At 35.6% G+C, this 15,753-nt stretch overlaps 2 protein-coding genes across 2 annotated transcripts; both read right to left on the minus strand.

Moving 5' to 3' along the window:
* Positions 1-911: 911 nt before the first annotated feature.
* On the minus strand, positions 912-4,023 carry LOC104117888 (pollen receptor-like kinase 3). The gene is made up of 2 exons (XM_009629018.4): positions 2,571-4,023; positions 912-2,112 (listed from the first exon to the last, which is right to left on the minus strand). Exons 1-2 carry the CDS (start codon positions 3,901-3,903, stop codon positions 1,541-1,543), a joined length of 1,905 nt encoding a protein of 634 aa, XP_009627313.1. The 5' UTR covers positions 3,904-4,023; the 3' UTR covers positions 912-1,540.
* Positions 4,024-4,723: 700 nt separating this feature from the next.
* LOC104117887 (photosystem I chlorophyll a/b-binding protein 6, chloroplastic) lies at positions 4,724-7,535 on the minus strand. Its single transcript, XM_009629017.4, has 5 exons — positions 7,368-7,535; positions 6,658-6,822; positions 6,526-6,563; positions 5,177-5,691; positions 4,724-4,875 (listed from the first exon to the last, which is right to left on the minus strand). The coding sequence occupies exons 1-5, from the start codon at positions 7,412-7,414 to the stop codon at positions 4,858-4,860; spliced, it is 783 nt and encodes a 260-aa protein (XP_009627312.1). The 5' UTR covers positions 7,415-7,535; the 3' UTR covers positions 4,724-4,857.
* Between the last annotated feature and the right edge of the window lie 8,218 nt (positions 7,536-15,753).

The following is a 15,753-nucleotide window of genomic DNA, read 5'->3' on the forward strand; positions in this document are numbered from 1 at the left end:
GCACCCCAGAACCCGACCAAAAGTCACAAATCTCAAACACTCATTCGAATACGAGTCCAATCATACAAGTTTCATCTAATTTCGACTTGTCCTGCTGAACCTGGACTCTAATACTAGTTGTTGGGCCAAACTAACTCAAAGATACTCTTAACGTGGTGTGATATTGTCCGCTTTGGACCAAACTCGCATAATTTTTCCCAAAAGGCCTCACGTCATTAAGAGATCCCTATATCTTATATGTAGACTCTTAATCTTTTCAGCTATCAATATGAGACTTTATTCGTTCATCCAACAAAATGAAATGTAAAGAGTATATTTAGACTTCTTATGTTGTTACGGAGTTAAGAAGAACTATATTAACTTATAAATTTAAATTAATAAATAGAAAGAGATGGATTACATATAGAGCCTTTCATTTATATATTCTACTGAATGCTTCACTTCAGTTTTAGAATTCAAAGCTAGAGAACATCTTGTAACTAACACCTGATGCTCTCCTGATTGGAGCATGTTAGATAGTGTGTGACGTTCGCAGTGGCATATGTAGCATTTTGCGTAAATATCGTCGCTATAATCACAATTCTACTTGTAAGTAGGTCCGATGTAGTGATTTTTAAACTTTACTTTCTGTACCAAATTGCGATATTATGTATTATTTTCAAGCAGTGTCAGTGTCACTCTTCTGCAAATATAAATATTGATTTTCTATAAAAATATTATTTAGTCAGACATATATATAAGTAAAACATTTTGTGAAGCCGTGTCAGATGACATCTCTTATTAAAGGATGTCTCCGCCACTAAATGTGAGCTCACATCAACTGAATATGGGGGAATTCGGAAGGTTATATTCAAAATCTATGTCGAAATTGATCAGTGCAGAGATAATCACACTGTTGGTGCAAGTTTGGATATCTAAGCCTGAGATCCAAGTCTCATTTTTTACTAAAAGAAAACCATACTATACAATAAACCAGAAGATGTACAATTAGAAGAAGAACTTATTACTTAAATGAATAAGCTATTGCTTAATAGATGAACATGCAAAATCAAGGCAACTTCATGCATAAATATTATGTTTTGGCTATTTATAAGTCTCATTTTGGTTCTTGTATAAAGTAAACTCCTTTTGTTTGGCCACACAGCTTTGCATTCACCAAAGGGAATGTCAAATGAACCTCAACTCCACTTTGTCCGTCTTCTTTTTTCCTCTAAGTTGAACAAAGAATGTGACATTTGTTTGAAATAAGCCCTTCTCAATCCTCCACTACTTAGTCATTTAACACTTTTTGACTAATCTTTGAGTGCTCTTCCATTTTTGTACCTTCTCTATATACATACTATATGTCTGTATGATCCTACTACCAAGTAGGAGACGAAGAATGAATCGACAGATGTGTAGAGTTTGACTGAGATAAAACAGAATCAAAGGGCTAGGAGCTCTGGCCGATAACGAAACTAAGTGTAACCTTCACAATGGTCTTACTTCTTTTTTTGGCCTTCCTGATCTAACCTATCACCTTTTGGAAATTTCATGTCCATCAAATTAAACTTATCTCTTCTATCCTCCTTGATGCTTCTTTCATGTCAATCCTTTTTTCCGGATCGTTTACAGTGCAAGCAGCTCCTACATGAAGTAGCTTCACCATTTGTTCAATGGAATCTGTTGCATTTGCTATCTCTTGGTCAATCAATTCTGATTCTCTGTTGTCAGCTATTGCTGATTGCACCCATTGAACAACGTCGGTTCCACCCTTTTGATTGTTTAGATACTGTGAAGGGAATTTGCCTGTAAGGATCTCGAGTATTATGATTCCAAGACAATAGATATCACTCTTTGGAGAGATTTGTTGATTTTGTATGGCTTCTGGGGATTTATAGGCGAAAAGGCATTGAACGGTTTGTGTGTTGTTGATTAGCGGATAGAAGGCGTAATCTGAGAGAAGTGGTTCATATTTTTCAGTTAGTAGAATGTTGCTTGACTTGAGGTTCCCATGAGGCACCACATATGATGCAAACTCAGAATGAAGAAAACTCATTCCACTAGCAACTCCGTGGATGATTTTTAGGCGCGTCGGCCAATTTAGCTCAGCGTGTGATATCCCTCGATCACCTGAAAAGTACGTGTGAAATTTCAAAATTAGGATAGTTAACATAAAGAACAAAGTGTATATCCGGGGGAGGATGCAGGTATAGATTACCGAGTTCATCTGAACCCAGTACTTTCGACTCAAAACATAAATTTATGTGTAAAAATCCACTAAGCTCCCACTATACGCGGGGTCGGAGGAAGGGCCGGACCACAAGGGTCTATTGTACGCAGTCTTATCCTGCATTTATGCAAGAGACTATTTCCACGGCTCGAACCCGTGACTTCCTGGTCACGTGGCAGTAACTTTACCAGCTACGCCAAGGCTCCCCTTCAAATCCACTAAAATATCAATAAATAGTAGATATGAACCCATAACGGTAAAATATATATACTCATGCAAATGTCAAAAAAGAAGTTGCACACCTTAAAGATTGAAATAGGTGAATTGAAATAGGAGCTGAAAAAAAAAATTGTCATACCATGTAACAGATACAATAGGCTGCCTTTGGGAACATACTCAGATACCAACAACTTCTCCTCTTTTCTGTAATGATATGCCAATAACTGCAATATATTCTTGTGCCTTAACTTGCTAATTTTCCTGATCTCTGTATCAAAGACATCCCTATTCATTTTATTCATCTCTCTCAACCTTTTCACCACAACAGACAGTCCATAAACCATTTTTGCCTTATAAGCTGATCCTAATACGCCATTCCCAAGGACTTCAGCAGCTGCCTTCATCAAATCAGGCAATCCGAACGTACCCTTTTCCTCGTTTACCAACACGAGATCGCCCATGGCCTTACCCCTTTGCGATCCAGCTCCCCTTCGCGATGATCCATGCACCGAATCACCTCCCTTACTATGAATGCTCGTGTTCTTCCTATTCGAGCTTGAAACGTGCAACCCCTCGTCAAGATTCTCTTTTCCAAGCTTGTCGAAATGATCTTCCTTGCGCTTGGCCTTAAAAAGAATCGTTATCAACAGAAGACTAACTACTAAACCAAGAATTATCCATTTCAGCTTGGACATTGGTGCTCTTTGAAAAGTATTATTCTCTTTTCCCTTGTTGCATTCTTTCCCTAATCGTTTCCCACATAATTCATTATTCCCTTTAAAAGGGTCTGCACCAAATCTTGACATGCTTTGAGGAATTTCACCTTGCAATTTATTGTTTGACAGATCAATAGATGTTAAACTTGCCTGTGAAAATGATGGAATAGGACCTGAAAATTCATTACTTTCAAGATGAAGTTCCAATAAGTATTTCAAGTTGGCCAAAGATTCAGGAATTGGTCCTGAAAATTTGTTTCTTGAAAACCAAATTTTTTTAAGAGATCCCATTTTAGAGAAGAAATCTTTAGGAATATCTCCTGAAAATTGGTTTCCATCTATATAAAGAGATTTAAGAGCACCAAGCAAGAAAAATTCTGGAATCGTTCCGGAAAATGAATTATTTGCAAGTTCAAGAACTCTCAGGCCTGGAAGTGCAATCAATGGATCAACATCAATTTCCCCTGAGAGGCCAACTTCACCTAAAAGGAGACCTTCGACCGCGTTCCCTTCGCATTGAACACGAGTCCATTTCTTGTTCTTGTCACAAGGATTTGATCCCTTATGCCAAGTTGAATCTAAAGCTGTTGTATTTTTTAAAGATTCTTTGAACTTGATCAATGCCTCATCCTCTGAAATGGAGAAAGAAAATGGTGTATTAGATAGAAAAATGAGGAAGAAAATGGAGATGTAAAAAAGATGGTGTTTTTTGGGAGAGGTTGCTAGAGGAGGAAGGAGGAGGGGAACAGCGGCCATGTTTGTTACTAGACATGACACCTTCCCCTAAAGAAACAATCAGCCGCTGTCCCGAGAGATTGGATTTCTTTGTTTCTTTTCTTGGAAGGTGTATGCTGATTTTCTTGATTGGTTTGTCTGTTTTTGGACAATGGAATGATGATGTGTCATGGTGTGTGATTTTTTTTTTTGGGGGGGGGGGGGGGGGCGAGGAGGGGATGACGTGTATGTTGTAATTTTGAAAAATATTAGTGTTAGGGGTGGGGTGGGGGTGGGTTCTAGATGACACACAATGTTGTTTGAGAGAGCAGATTCAGAATTTTGGGTGGAAAGAAAGGTGAATCTTGAATTGACCTTGTCTATGGTAGTAGAGCCTTTTCCGCTGAACTAATTAATTAGGCAGATTTCACTATATACCCCATATGTCTTGGAATGACCTTTCATTTTAATAACAGTGATGTCTCAGCTTGTGCGCATCTTGACTATTCTATCAAGCTTGTGTGCCCCATGACTATTATACCGAGTAATACTTGATTATTGTCGGGTAACTATTACCTTTGGCACATGTATCTGGTAATTTAGCCTAGCGATGCGTAAGCAAATCGAAAGAGATCATATAGCATTTTTTGCCTTTGGTAGGATTTGAAAGCAAATCGAAAGAGATCAGGCATTTTTTGCCTTTGTTAGGATTTGAATGTTGGTCTACGATGCTATTCACTCACTTCATTAATCATTAAGCTGCCTCAAGTGCCAAATGTTTTGGAATGACTTCTACCATATGTTTCAAAACTTTGGTATTGACAAATCAGTATAAGGTCAGAAAATCTACAGAACTGCAATATTGTCAAGATTGATATTTCATTTACATGAATGCATTAACATATAGGAGAAATTCTTGGTACAATGGAGTCATTTTAATATTGTTGGTGTAAGTATCATCATTTCTGAATCTCTTCATTCTTGAATATAAAACCATCATTGGGATCCAAAAGCCTGCAAAGATGAACAAGATGAATATTAAAAAGATGAACAAACCACATAAAATTTTTATAACATCTTTCTTGAAAATTGTCAAGATGATAATAGAAGGGGAGCTTTGAAGCAACGGTAAAGTTGCATCCGTGTGACCTATAGGTCACAAGTTCGAGCCGTGGAAGCAACCACTAATGCTTGCATTAGAGTAAGTTGTCTATATCACACCTCTTGAGGTGCGGCCCTTCCACGGACCCTGCGTGAACGCGATATGCCTTGTGCATCGGACTGCCATTTGTCAAGATGATGAAAAATTATGTACCGCGAATATGTTGTTATGTCCAGGATCAGCAAGATGTGACATTAAATTCTCAATAGGTCCTTGTCCAGTATAAACAGCTTGAAAACAAAAGCCAACAAAAGCTAACATAGCGAGTCGACCATTCTTGATCTCCTTAGTTCTCAAAACCATAACTGGTTCAGGAGATCCTCTTCCCCACATTAAAGGATCAAACCATAATCCACCAGGATATCCAACATCTGATATTGGTTTCTTCTTGTGAGGTAATTTTGGTTCAATATCAACACACCCTGGATTCATTATATCTGCCCATCTTCGGCCCTCGGCCCAGCCCATTAAGACTAATTGCACAACAAATAAAGTTGTGGAGTCTGCAAAATACTCTCTTTCACCAGCATCATACCATGAAAAGTTGTCAATGAATCCAAGACTTTCTAACCATTCTGGAATTAGAATTCCAGCTACTGCTAACATTGCCCATCTGCTGTGCATTAGCTCAGCTTGAGCAAACCATTTTAATGTTTCTGGATCAGACCCTGAAAAAGAGACCATTGCTTAATTGAAAAATCCAGCTGATGGTCATTAAAGAATATAAACGAAACGATCCAAAAGAAAGGGAAAAAAAAGAAAATATTTCTAATTTACAAGATACAGTCTATCTGGATCTAAAGTGTCAATTCCAAACTCGGCAAAATAGCCCCTTAACTTCGAGAGTAGGGGTGCCTCCTCACAAAGGAGGTAGTAATGACCAGGCCCGGACGACTTTTTACCAAAAATACAGGTCTTTGCAAAGTCCTAAGACCGTGTAATAAAAGGTCAAGAAAGTTGAGTAAACTATGTTGCTCGGACTTTCTAAAAATATCGCCGGGTGCGTGTCACATCCTCCAAAATGCACTTTTAGAAGATCCAACATGGATACAACAATATTTTTGGAGAGGCCATGTAACATCGCCTCATGGTAAGGGAACCGGGACGGTTGTTTACCAAAAACACACGTCTTCGCAAAGTCCTAAGACAATGTACCAAAAGGTCAACAAAGTTGAGTGACCTGATGACTATGTTGTTCGGACTCTTCAAAAACATCGCCGGGTGCATGTCAGATCCTCCAAAAGTAGTGCACTTTTAGAAGATCCAACATGGATACAACGGCATTTTTGGAGAGTCCATGCAACATTGTCTGATGATAAGGGAGCCGGTGGCCGAGGCCTCGATGAACGGCAACTGTAACTTCGGATAAGTTCCAACCCAACTAAACTTGAATCTGAAATGAGAACCTCCTCATTTTCTCCAAGAATTGCATCAAGACTCATTTTTTCTCATAATTTGCACATAGTGTTAATAGAAAAAATAGTGACATTTATGTTATGTACCTAATCCGAGGGGATCAAAGCCAAAATCTCCAGGAAGACTGAAATTTAAGAACAAAAAAACAAATCATATATCTGTAAAATAAACCAATTAGAAAAAGGAAAATTCACTAAAAAAGAGAAGCTTAATGTAACCTGCCATCAAGCCATTCTGGAGGTGAACTTCCAGGAAACCATAATGGCCTATCTGGAGGGAGTGGTTCACAGACACTTGAAACCTCTTTTCCAGCATTCAATCTACTTTTTCTAGATAATAAACATGTTGAAACTTTCCCAGGAATTTTTTTTGTATGTAGCTCCCTGAATCAAGATAAAACTAGAATTTGTTTAGACGTAATATAATCAAGTAATTAAAAATGTACACTCTCTAATAGTTTAAGTATTCATATGAGACGATCGCATAATTCAATATGGTATAACCGATGCCCAAAGAGCAAAAAGCATTTCCACGTGGTTGTTCATGAAAAGAATCAGAGTCACAGGTGAGGCGGCGCGTTGAGACATAATATAATTGAGTAATTAAAAGTGCATTCTCCGTAATAGTTTATGCTTTTAGATACAATGATTACACAATTTAAAAGAATCTTCGAATTACCGAGAAATGGAATTACAGAAGGGTAGCCTTAGAGCAATGGTGTAGTTGTCTCCGTGACGTATAGGTCACGGGTTCGAGCCGTGAAATCAGCCACTGATGCTTGCATCAGGTAACTGCCTACATCACACCCCTTTGGGTTGCGGCTCTTCCCTCTGCGTGAATACGAAATGCTTTGTGTGTCGGGTTGTCCTTTTAAAGTTACATAATACCATATACTCAAGAACTAAATTTGTAATTCAGTGTTACTGACCTGATTGGGATGCTAGAAAATGCAGTGGAATGAATGGCTAGAGCCATAGAAAAAATGGACTAAACAGAGGCACTATGTAATTTGAAAGGAGAAATGAGTAATGTTTTTGGGCAGTCTGTTTATTAGGACAATAAAGCTTATCTACTTAGAATGTGAATTGGATGATGAAGCATACCACAACAACACGAAATGGACCAATCAGAGTTAAGTTTTGAGTTTTGTCTTTTTTAGGATGTGCAGCTACAGATTGGTGACATAATGTTCCACAGGGCGAGAATTAGTCGTTACTTAATTTTGCTCTGAAATTTTGAACTAAAAATCTTATATACAAGACATAAATGTCCTGAAAAATTGAATTGAAAAATTGAAATTGAGAATGCATTAGCTAATTCCTATATAACAGCCCTTTAGAGTGGCATTTAAAGAAAAAAAGAAAAAAAGAGAGTTGGGAAGCTTTTCCCTTGAGAAATTAATACGTAACAAAAGAGTTATAAATCTTTGTTTTTCTTTCTAAAATTTACTTTTACAATTTAAAAACTATTTTTTGTATTTTTAAAAATTAGTTAATTATATCCAGAAAATATAAGAGAAAACAACAGCTATAGTATTGTTGATTTTTCTGTAGTACAAACAGAAAATTTTAACTATGTTAATGAAAAAATAATCTTACTAAATGTCTAATTTAACCTTTTGAAAAGAAATCACACCAATAGAATTTTCTATAAATTAAATCAAATACTATCAAGAGAATTAAAAATGACGGTGACTTAATAATAATATATTATAGCATGTTTAATATTTTGCTATATTGACGTAAAGTACTTAAATATAAATCTTATCTGTCTTCGACCTTTTTAGCACAATTAAAATCTTGTCTCTGTTATGAAAATAATTATAATGTGGATGTTTATTTATTACTCCGCTATAGTGAAGAAGATTATCCGTTTGGTACTCTATTGAAGTTTATCTACAAACAACTGATGCACGCAGGTTGCAAGCAACTCAATGAAATGATTTGCAGAAGTTTCTTATTAAACATGCAGACAACTTACAAACAACTCAAGAAAGGCATCGCAGCTGCTTCCTAGAAAGTCTCGCAGCTGCTTCCTTTCTTCTATAAATAGAGGAGTTTTCAGTTCATTATGTACATCAGTTTGAAGTTGAATAATATATCAGTTTCTCGCTATACTTGTCTTTACTTTACAATCTTTATTTTATAACACGTTATCAGCGCGAGACTCTGTCACCTCGAGCAAATACTTTGAAAGTATCATAGGTACGAACTTTCCTTTTCTAAATAATGCCAAATCTTTCTAAACTTGAATTTGTAGCCCTGGATATATCGGGCAAAAGCTACATGTCTTGGGTGCTTGATGCTGAAATTCATCTTGATGTGATGGGTCTAGCAGACACCATCAAGGACAAAAATCAGGCATCAAATCAATATCGTGCCAAAGCAATGATATTCCTACGTCATCACCTTGACGAGGACTTGAAAATGGAATATCTTACTGTTAAAGATCCATTCATACTGTTGAATAATTTGAAAGATAGATATGACCATCCGAAGATGACCGTTCTTTCACATACATGATATGATTGGACTCATTTAAGGCTATAAGATATTAAATCTATCAGTGAGTATAATTCAGCTATATTCAGAATTATTTCTCAATTGAAATTATGTGGTGATAATATTACTAATCATGATATGTTGGAGAAAACTTTCACCACTTTTCATGCCTCGAATATGCTCCTGCAGCAGCAATATCGAGAGATGGGATTCAAAAAGTATTCTGAACTTATCTCACATCTTCTTGTAGCCGAGCAACATAATGGGCTATTAATGAAAAAATATGAAAGACGACCTACTGGTTCTTGTCCATTCCCTGAAGCGAATGAGACGAACTTCTACCAAGCTAAGCGTGGAAGAGGTCGTGGCCCCAGTCGTGGTCATGGTCGTGGTCGGGGAAGAAACTCTAATCATGGTAATAATAATGCACCAAAGTACCCTCCTCACCACCAGTAGTGGAAAAGAAAGAAATAAAAGCATGAAGCGGTGCAAGCAACAAATACAGAAAATGTATACTATAGATGTGGAGGAAAAGGGCATTGGTCACGTACCTGTCGTACGTCAAAAGCACCTGGTTGAGTTTTATCAAGTCTCCTTGAAGAAGACAGAAAAAAATGCTGAAACAAATTTTACTTCTGAAGATAATTTAGACTTCATGCATTTGGATGTAGCTGATTACTTTGCACTCCCAGAAGGAGAAACAAGTCATGTGATCGGTGATGAATCTGTAAAAATATAAATATTTTAATTTTTATTGTTTGTAGTAGATAGTATGGTTATATAATTATTGTACATAAATAAAAAGTTATGCTTTGATAATAATATTTATTATAATATATTTTATTTATGTCATTTTGAAGAATATGGATAATCCTCAAATTATGTTTGGATCAAAGACCAATCATGAAGATATTTATGCAATTGATAGTGGAACAACTCATGTCATATTCAAAGATCAGAAATACTTTTCTTATTTGCATAAGGAAAAAGCAAATGTTTCAACAATTTCTGGTAATATAAGTTTGATTGAAGGCTCCGGAAGAAGCACTATATTTTTGTCTAAGGGAACAAAACTTATTATAGACAATGTATTGTTCTCCTCCAAGTCCCGAATAAACTTGTTGAGTTTTATAGATATCCGCCGAAATGAGTATCATGTTGAGATGATAGATGAAATGAATATGGAATATCTTTGTATTACAAAGAATGTTTTTGGCCAAAAGTGCATTGTAGAAAAGTTATCAACTTTATCTTCTGGCTTATATTATTTAAAAATTAGTATAACTATCGTAAACTAGAAGTTTACTGATTTAAATACTTTTGTGCTTTGGCATGGCCGTTTGGGCCATCCTGGATCAATAATGATGAGACAAATTACTGAAAATTCGAGTGGACATCCATTAAAAACCTGAAGATTCTTACAAATGATGAATTTTCTTGTGATGCTTGTTATCAAGGAAAAATAATCACTAGACCATCACCAATGAAGGTTGGCATTGAATCTCCTACCTTTTTAGAGCGTATACATGGGATATATGTGGACCTATTCATCCACCAAGTGGGTTGTTTAGATATTTTATGGTCTTAATAGATGCATCTTTAAGATGGTCACATGTGTGCCTACTATCATCTCGCAATCTGGCGTTTGCAAAGCTATTAGCCCAAATAATTCGATTAAGGGCAGAATTCCCAGATTATCCTATAAAGGTTATTCGCCTTGACAATGCTGGAGAATTCTCATCTCAAACTTTTGATGATTACTGTCTATCAGTTGGGATAAAAGTTGAACATCTTGTAGCTTATGTTCATACTCAAAATAGCCTTGGAGAGTCATTTACTAAACGCCTGCAATTGATAGCAAGACCACTACTTATGAAACAAAATTACCCACTAATGTTTGGAGCCATGCTATCTTGCATGCAACATCACTTATCTTTCTCAGACTGATACATTATAATACATATTCTCTATCACAATTAGTTTTTGGTCATGAATAAAATATTACCCATCTACAAATTTTTGGATGTGATGTATATGCGTCAGTAGCACCACCACAACGCAGTAAGATGGTCCCATAGAGAAGGTTAGGAATATATGTTGGGTTTGAATCACTCTCTATTATTCGTTATCTTGAACCATTGACATGATATTTATTTACTGCTCGATTTGCAGATTGTCGGTTTGATGAAACTAACTTCCCACAATTAGGGGCAGAGAAAAAGAAAACCTAAAGAGAAATTGTGTGAAAAGTTTCATTATTATCCCATTTTGATCCACGTATCCCTATATGTGATCAGGAGGTCCAGAAGATCATCCATTTACAGAATATAGCAAATCAAATGCCAGACACATTTACTGATTTGAAAAGGATAACTAAGTCATTTATCCCTACAGAGAATGTGCCTATCCGAATTGATGTGCCAGCAGGACCATCTACTAGCATGAGAGCTAGCGAATCTAAAGCACGCTTGAAGCATGGTAGGCCTTTGGTTTCTAAGGATCGAAATCCTCGAAAAATAAACTCGACAAATGATCAAAACGATACTATAAAGGGATCTCCTAAAGAGACTTAGGATCTGATTAGTTTTGAGATTCCTGAAGAAATCAATGAACCGGAGACTCAAGTGAGCGAAGAATTTTTAATAAGTTCTACTGGTGATGAGATTAATTTAAATCGATCTGAAATAGTGGTGGATAATATTTTTACATATAATGTTGCACTTAACATTACGCAAGATAGTGAGAATTTTGAATCCCGATCTGTCTAAGAATGTCGACAAAGATCTCATTGGCCAAAATGGCAAGGGGCAATTCAATTAGAATTGAACGCACTTGCTAAAAGAGAGGTATTTGGACCAGTAGTCCAAACACATATTGGTATAAAACTAGTTGGTCATAAATGGGGTTTTGTGCGAAAAGGAATGACAAAAATGAAGTTGAAAGATACAAGGCTCGCCTTATCGCACAAGGATTCTCACAACAACCTGGAGTCGATTATGAAGAAATATATTCACCCGTTATGGATGTCATAACATTTTGATACCTCATCAGTTTAGCCTTACATGAAATGTTTGAAATACATCTGATGGATGTGGTTACAGCTTATCTGTACGGGTCACTTGATAATGAGATTTACATAAAAATCCCTAAAGGATTTAAAATGCCTGAAGCAAATTCAAAATCTCGAGAAATGTATTCAATCAGATTACAAAGATCTTTGTATGGTTTAAAGCAATTTTGGCGCATGTGGTATAATCTACTTAGTGAATATTTGTTGAAAGAGGGTTACATAAATGGTTTTATTTGTCCATGTATTTTTATAAAGAAATGACATCAGAATTTGTTATACTTGTTATTTATGTTGATGACATAAATCTTGTTGGAACTCCAAAAGAGCTCCAAAAGGCAATTGAATATCTTAAGAAAGAATTTGAGATGAAAGATCTTGGAAAGACAAAACTTTGTCTTGGTCTACAAATTGAACATTTAGCAGACAAGATCTTTATACATCAATCTGCCTATACATAAAGGGTCTTAAAACACTTTTACATGGGCAAAGCGCATCCATTGAGTACACTAATGGTTTTTCGATCACTTGAAGTGAATAAGGACCCGTTTCGACCTCCAGAAGAGGATGAGGAACTCCTTGGTCCTGAAACACCCTATCCCAGTGCAATTGGTGCACTTATGTATCTTGCTAATGCTATAAGGCGTGGCATAATATTTTCTGTTAATTTACTAGCAAGATATAACTCTTCTCCTACATAGAGATATTGGAATAGGATTAAGCATATTTTGCGATATTTAAATGGAACTCTTGATATGAGTTTGTTTTATGCTAATAAAGGTAGTGCAGATCTTGTTGGTTATGCAGATGCAAGTTATTTATCTGATCCCCATAAAGCTCGATCTCAAATCGGATACGTGTTTATATGTGGATGTACTATCATATCATGGCGCTCCACAAAATAATCTATTGTTGCTACTTTTTCAAATCATATTGAGATAATAACTATTCATGAAGCAAGCAGGGAATGCGTATGGTTGAGATTAGTGATTCATTTTATTCAAGAAAAATATGGTTTGAAATGTGATAAAAGATCCACAATTTTATATGAAGACAATGCTGCATGCATAGCCCAATTAAAGAGAGGATTTATAAAAGGTGATAGAACGAAACACATTTCACTAAAATTATGCTACACACACGATCTTCAGAAAAATGGTGACATCGATGTGTAACAAATCCGTTCAAGTGACAATCCAGCATATTTGTTCACTAAATCTTTGCCAACTTCAACTTTTGAGAAATGGTATACAAGATTGGAATGCGGAGACTTAAATATTTGGAACAAGGTTTTCATCAAGGGGTGAAATACACGTTGTACTCTTTTTTTCTTACTAAGATTTTTTCCATGGGGTTTTTCTTGTAAGGTTTTTAATGAGGCAGCTAGAATTGCGTATTACTAAATATGTGTACTCTTTTTTCTTCACTAGGATTTTTCTCACTGGATTTTTTCTAGTAAGGTTTTAACGAGGCACAATATATTTTAATGAACATTCAAGGGGGAGTGTTGTGAAAATAATTATAATATGGATGTCTATTTATTACTCCGCTATAGATAATCTTCCTGAAGAAGATTATCCGTTTAGTACTCTATTGAAGTTTATCTACAAGCAGCTGATGCATGCATGTTGCTAGCAACTCGATTAAATAATTTGCAGCAACTTCTTATTAAACAGGTAGGTTGCAAGCAACTCATGCAGACAACTTACAAGCAACTCAAGAAAGGCCTCGCAACAAGTGGCAGATCCAGAATTTTAAATTGATGGGTGCTCGCCGATAAAAAATCCAAAAGAAGAGAAAATATGAGTTTAGTTGTGGGTACTCACTCTATATTTAACTAACTATTTTTATAATTGCCTATGTAAATTTACTAAATCTGGTTAAAAGTAATGGGTGCTCAAGCACCCATAAGTGTCCATGTACATCCGCCATTACTCGCAACTGCTTCCTAAAAAGCCTCACAGCCAGTGTTTTAAAAGGCATGGGCGTAAGGCGAGGCGTTTTACATATGCCTCAGCGAGGCGTAAGCCCCATATGTATTTAATTTTTAATATTTTATAAAATAATATAATGACAGTATAAACAGGTAAAATTGCATAAAAATTGAAGAAAACTATATATATATATATATATATATATATATATATATGTGCTATATATATATATATTTATGTGCTCCATCCCTACAAAAAACTAAATCAAACAATCTATTATACGCTACTTACAAGCACAAGTAATTTGAATCTAAAAGAATAAAGTTTTCTATATGGAGGAACAAAAAAGATGATTAACCTGCAATTTGAACTTTGAACTTGCTGCTACGAAGGAGAATGAAGTTCTCTTTGTATTTGTAAAAAAAATTAAATATTCGTTGCTTTTGGGAGATACTAGCAAACTAGCGGACACGATAAAAAATTGGGAAAGACCATGAATTAGGGCTTTAATCAATAAAAAAGATCTTGACTTTTAAATTTAATACTTTTGAGTTCTTTTTTTAAACCTTTTGAGTAATTACCAAACTGACTTTTGAGAATTTGGGTATTATATGAAGGACTTATTCAATAAATTTTATTTTAATTTGAAAAAGTCTTTGGGGCTTACTCCTCACTAAAAAATCGCGCCTCGATCGCCCGGGCGTACGCCCCAAATTATTGGGCACACGCCTCTTGAGACTTTCGCCCCACACCATCGCCCCGAGACGTTTTTGGTACGCCTCGCCCCGAGGCTCGTCCCGAAAACGCCTTTTAAAACACTGTTGCTTCATTTCTTCTATAAATAAAGTAGTTTTCAGTTTATTATGTACATAAGCTTGAAGTTGAATAATATATCATTTTCTCTCTATACTTGTCTTTACTTTACAATCTTTATTTTATAACAGTTTCCTATTTTTACCACCATTTTCTCACATATATTAATGACCCTTGCTAGGAATTCCATCATAAATGTAGTGGAATTTATAAAAGTTATGAATTGCATAATCGATTCTCACGTTGAGAAATTAAAATGTAAATTTTGATTTTTAAAACATTCTTCTCTTAGTTTTCACTCTTTCCTTTGTCTAACTATTATTCCGACGTGTACGTATGAAATAAATTGGATAGGTCATAATATCATATCTATCTCAATTCTCACGTTTGTAACGAATTAGGTATTTTAACGAAAATTACTAGAAAAGCAACTTGGCTTTAAAAGGGAAAAATAAGTTAGCTAATTAAATTTCTTACCAAAAACTAAACAAGAAGCAAATCCAAAAGCCACCTGGTTTACATTTAAACTAGAGTTTTTGTAACTCATCAAACAATAAAGATGTCTATGTGTTCTTGCTCAACAACCTTTATGTTAGTAATCACTTGTCTAGCTTAATTAACCTTTAATAAACTCCAACAACAATAACATACCTAGTGTAATTGCATAAGTGAGGTATGAGGAGCGTAGAATGTACGCAAGCCTTCCCCCTACCTTTAAGAAAATAAATAGGTCAGGTAGATCTTCGGCTCAGGAGAGCCTTGGCTCAAGCCTTTAATAAACTCGCAAAAAACAAAAATCTTAAAAAGAACCTTTTTTTTGTTTCACTTTAATTTTTCCATTATGTTAGTTTCACTTGTCTAGCTTAACCTTTAAAATTCTTCTGTTAGTTTTGCTATTCCTATAGCTAGACCACGTGACCTCTAATTAAGATAAAATGATCATATTTATCCCACCATAATCCCCAATAGGAATTCTTCTGCTATTCTCTAACCTGTGAC

Source organism: Nicotiana tomentosiformis, chromosome 6, assembly GCF_000390325.3.
Source record: "Nicotiana tomentosiformis chromosome 6, ASM39032v3, whole genome shotgun sequence".
Lineage (NCBI taxonomy): Eukaryota > Viridiplantae > Streptophyta > Magnoliopsida > Solanales > Solanaceae > Nicotiana > Nicotiana tomentosiformis.

Coding starts and splice junctions, on each gene's coding strand:
- LOC104117887 (XM_009629017.4), bottom strand. CDS start 7,414: ATGGCTCTAGCCATTCATTCCACTGCATTTTCTAGCATCCCAATCAG. Junction 6,823..7,367: donor TTTTCTAGCATCCCAATCAG/GTCAGTAACACT, acceptor ATCTTGATTCAG/GGAGCTACATACAAAAAAAA. Junction 6,564..6,657: donor CCAGAATGGCTTGATGGCAG/GTTACATTAAGC, acceptor CTTAAATTTCAG/TCTTCCTGGAGATTTTGGCT.
- LOC104117888 (XM_009629018.4), bottom strand. CDS start 3,903: ATGGCCGCTGTTCCCCTCCTCCTTCCTCCTCTAGCAACCTCTCCCAAA. Junction 2,113..2,570: donor CCTATTGTATCTGTTACATG/GTATGACAATTT, acceptor CGTACTTTTCAG/GTGATCGAGGGATATCACAC.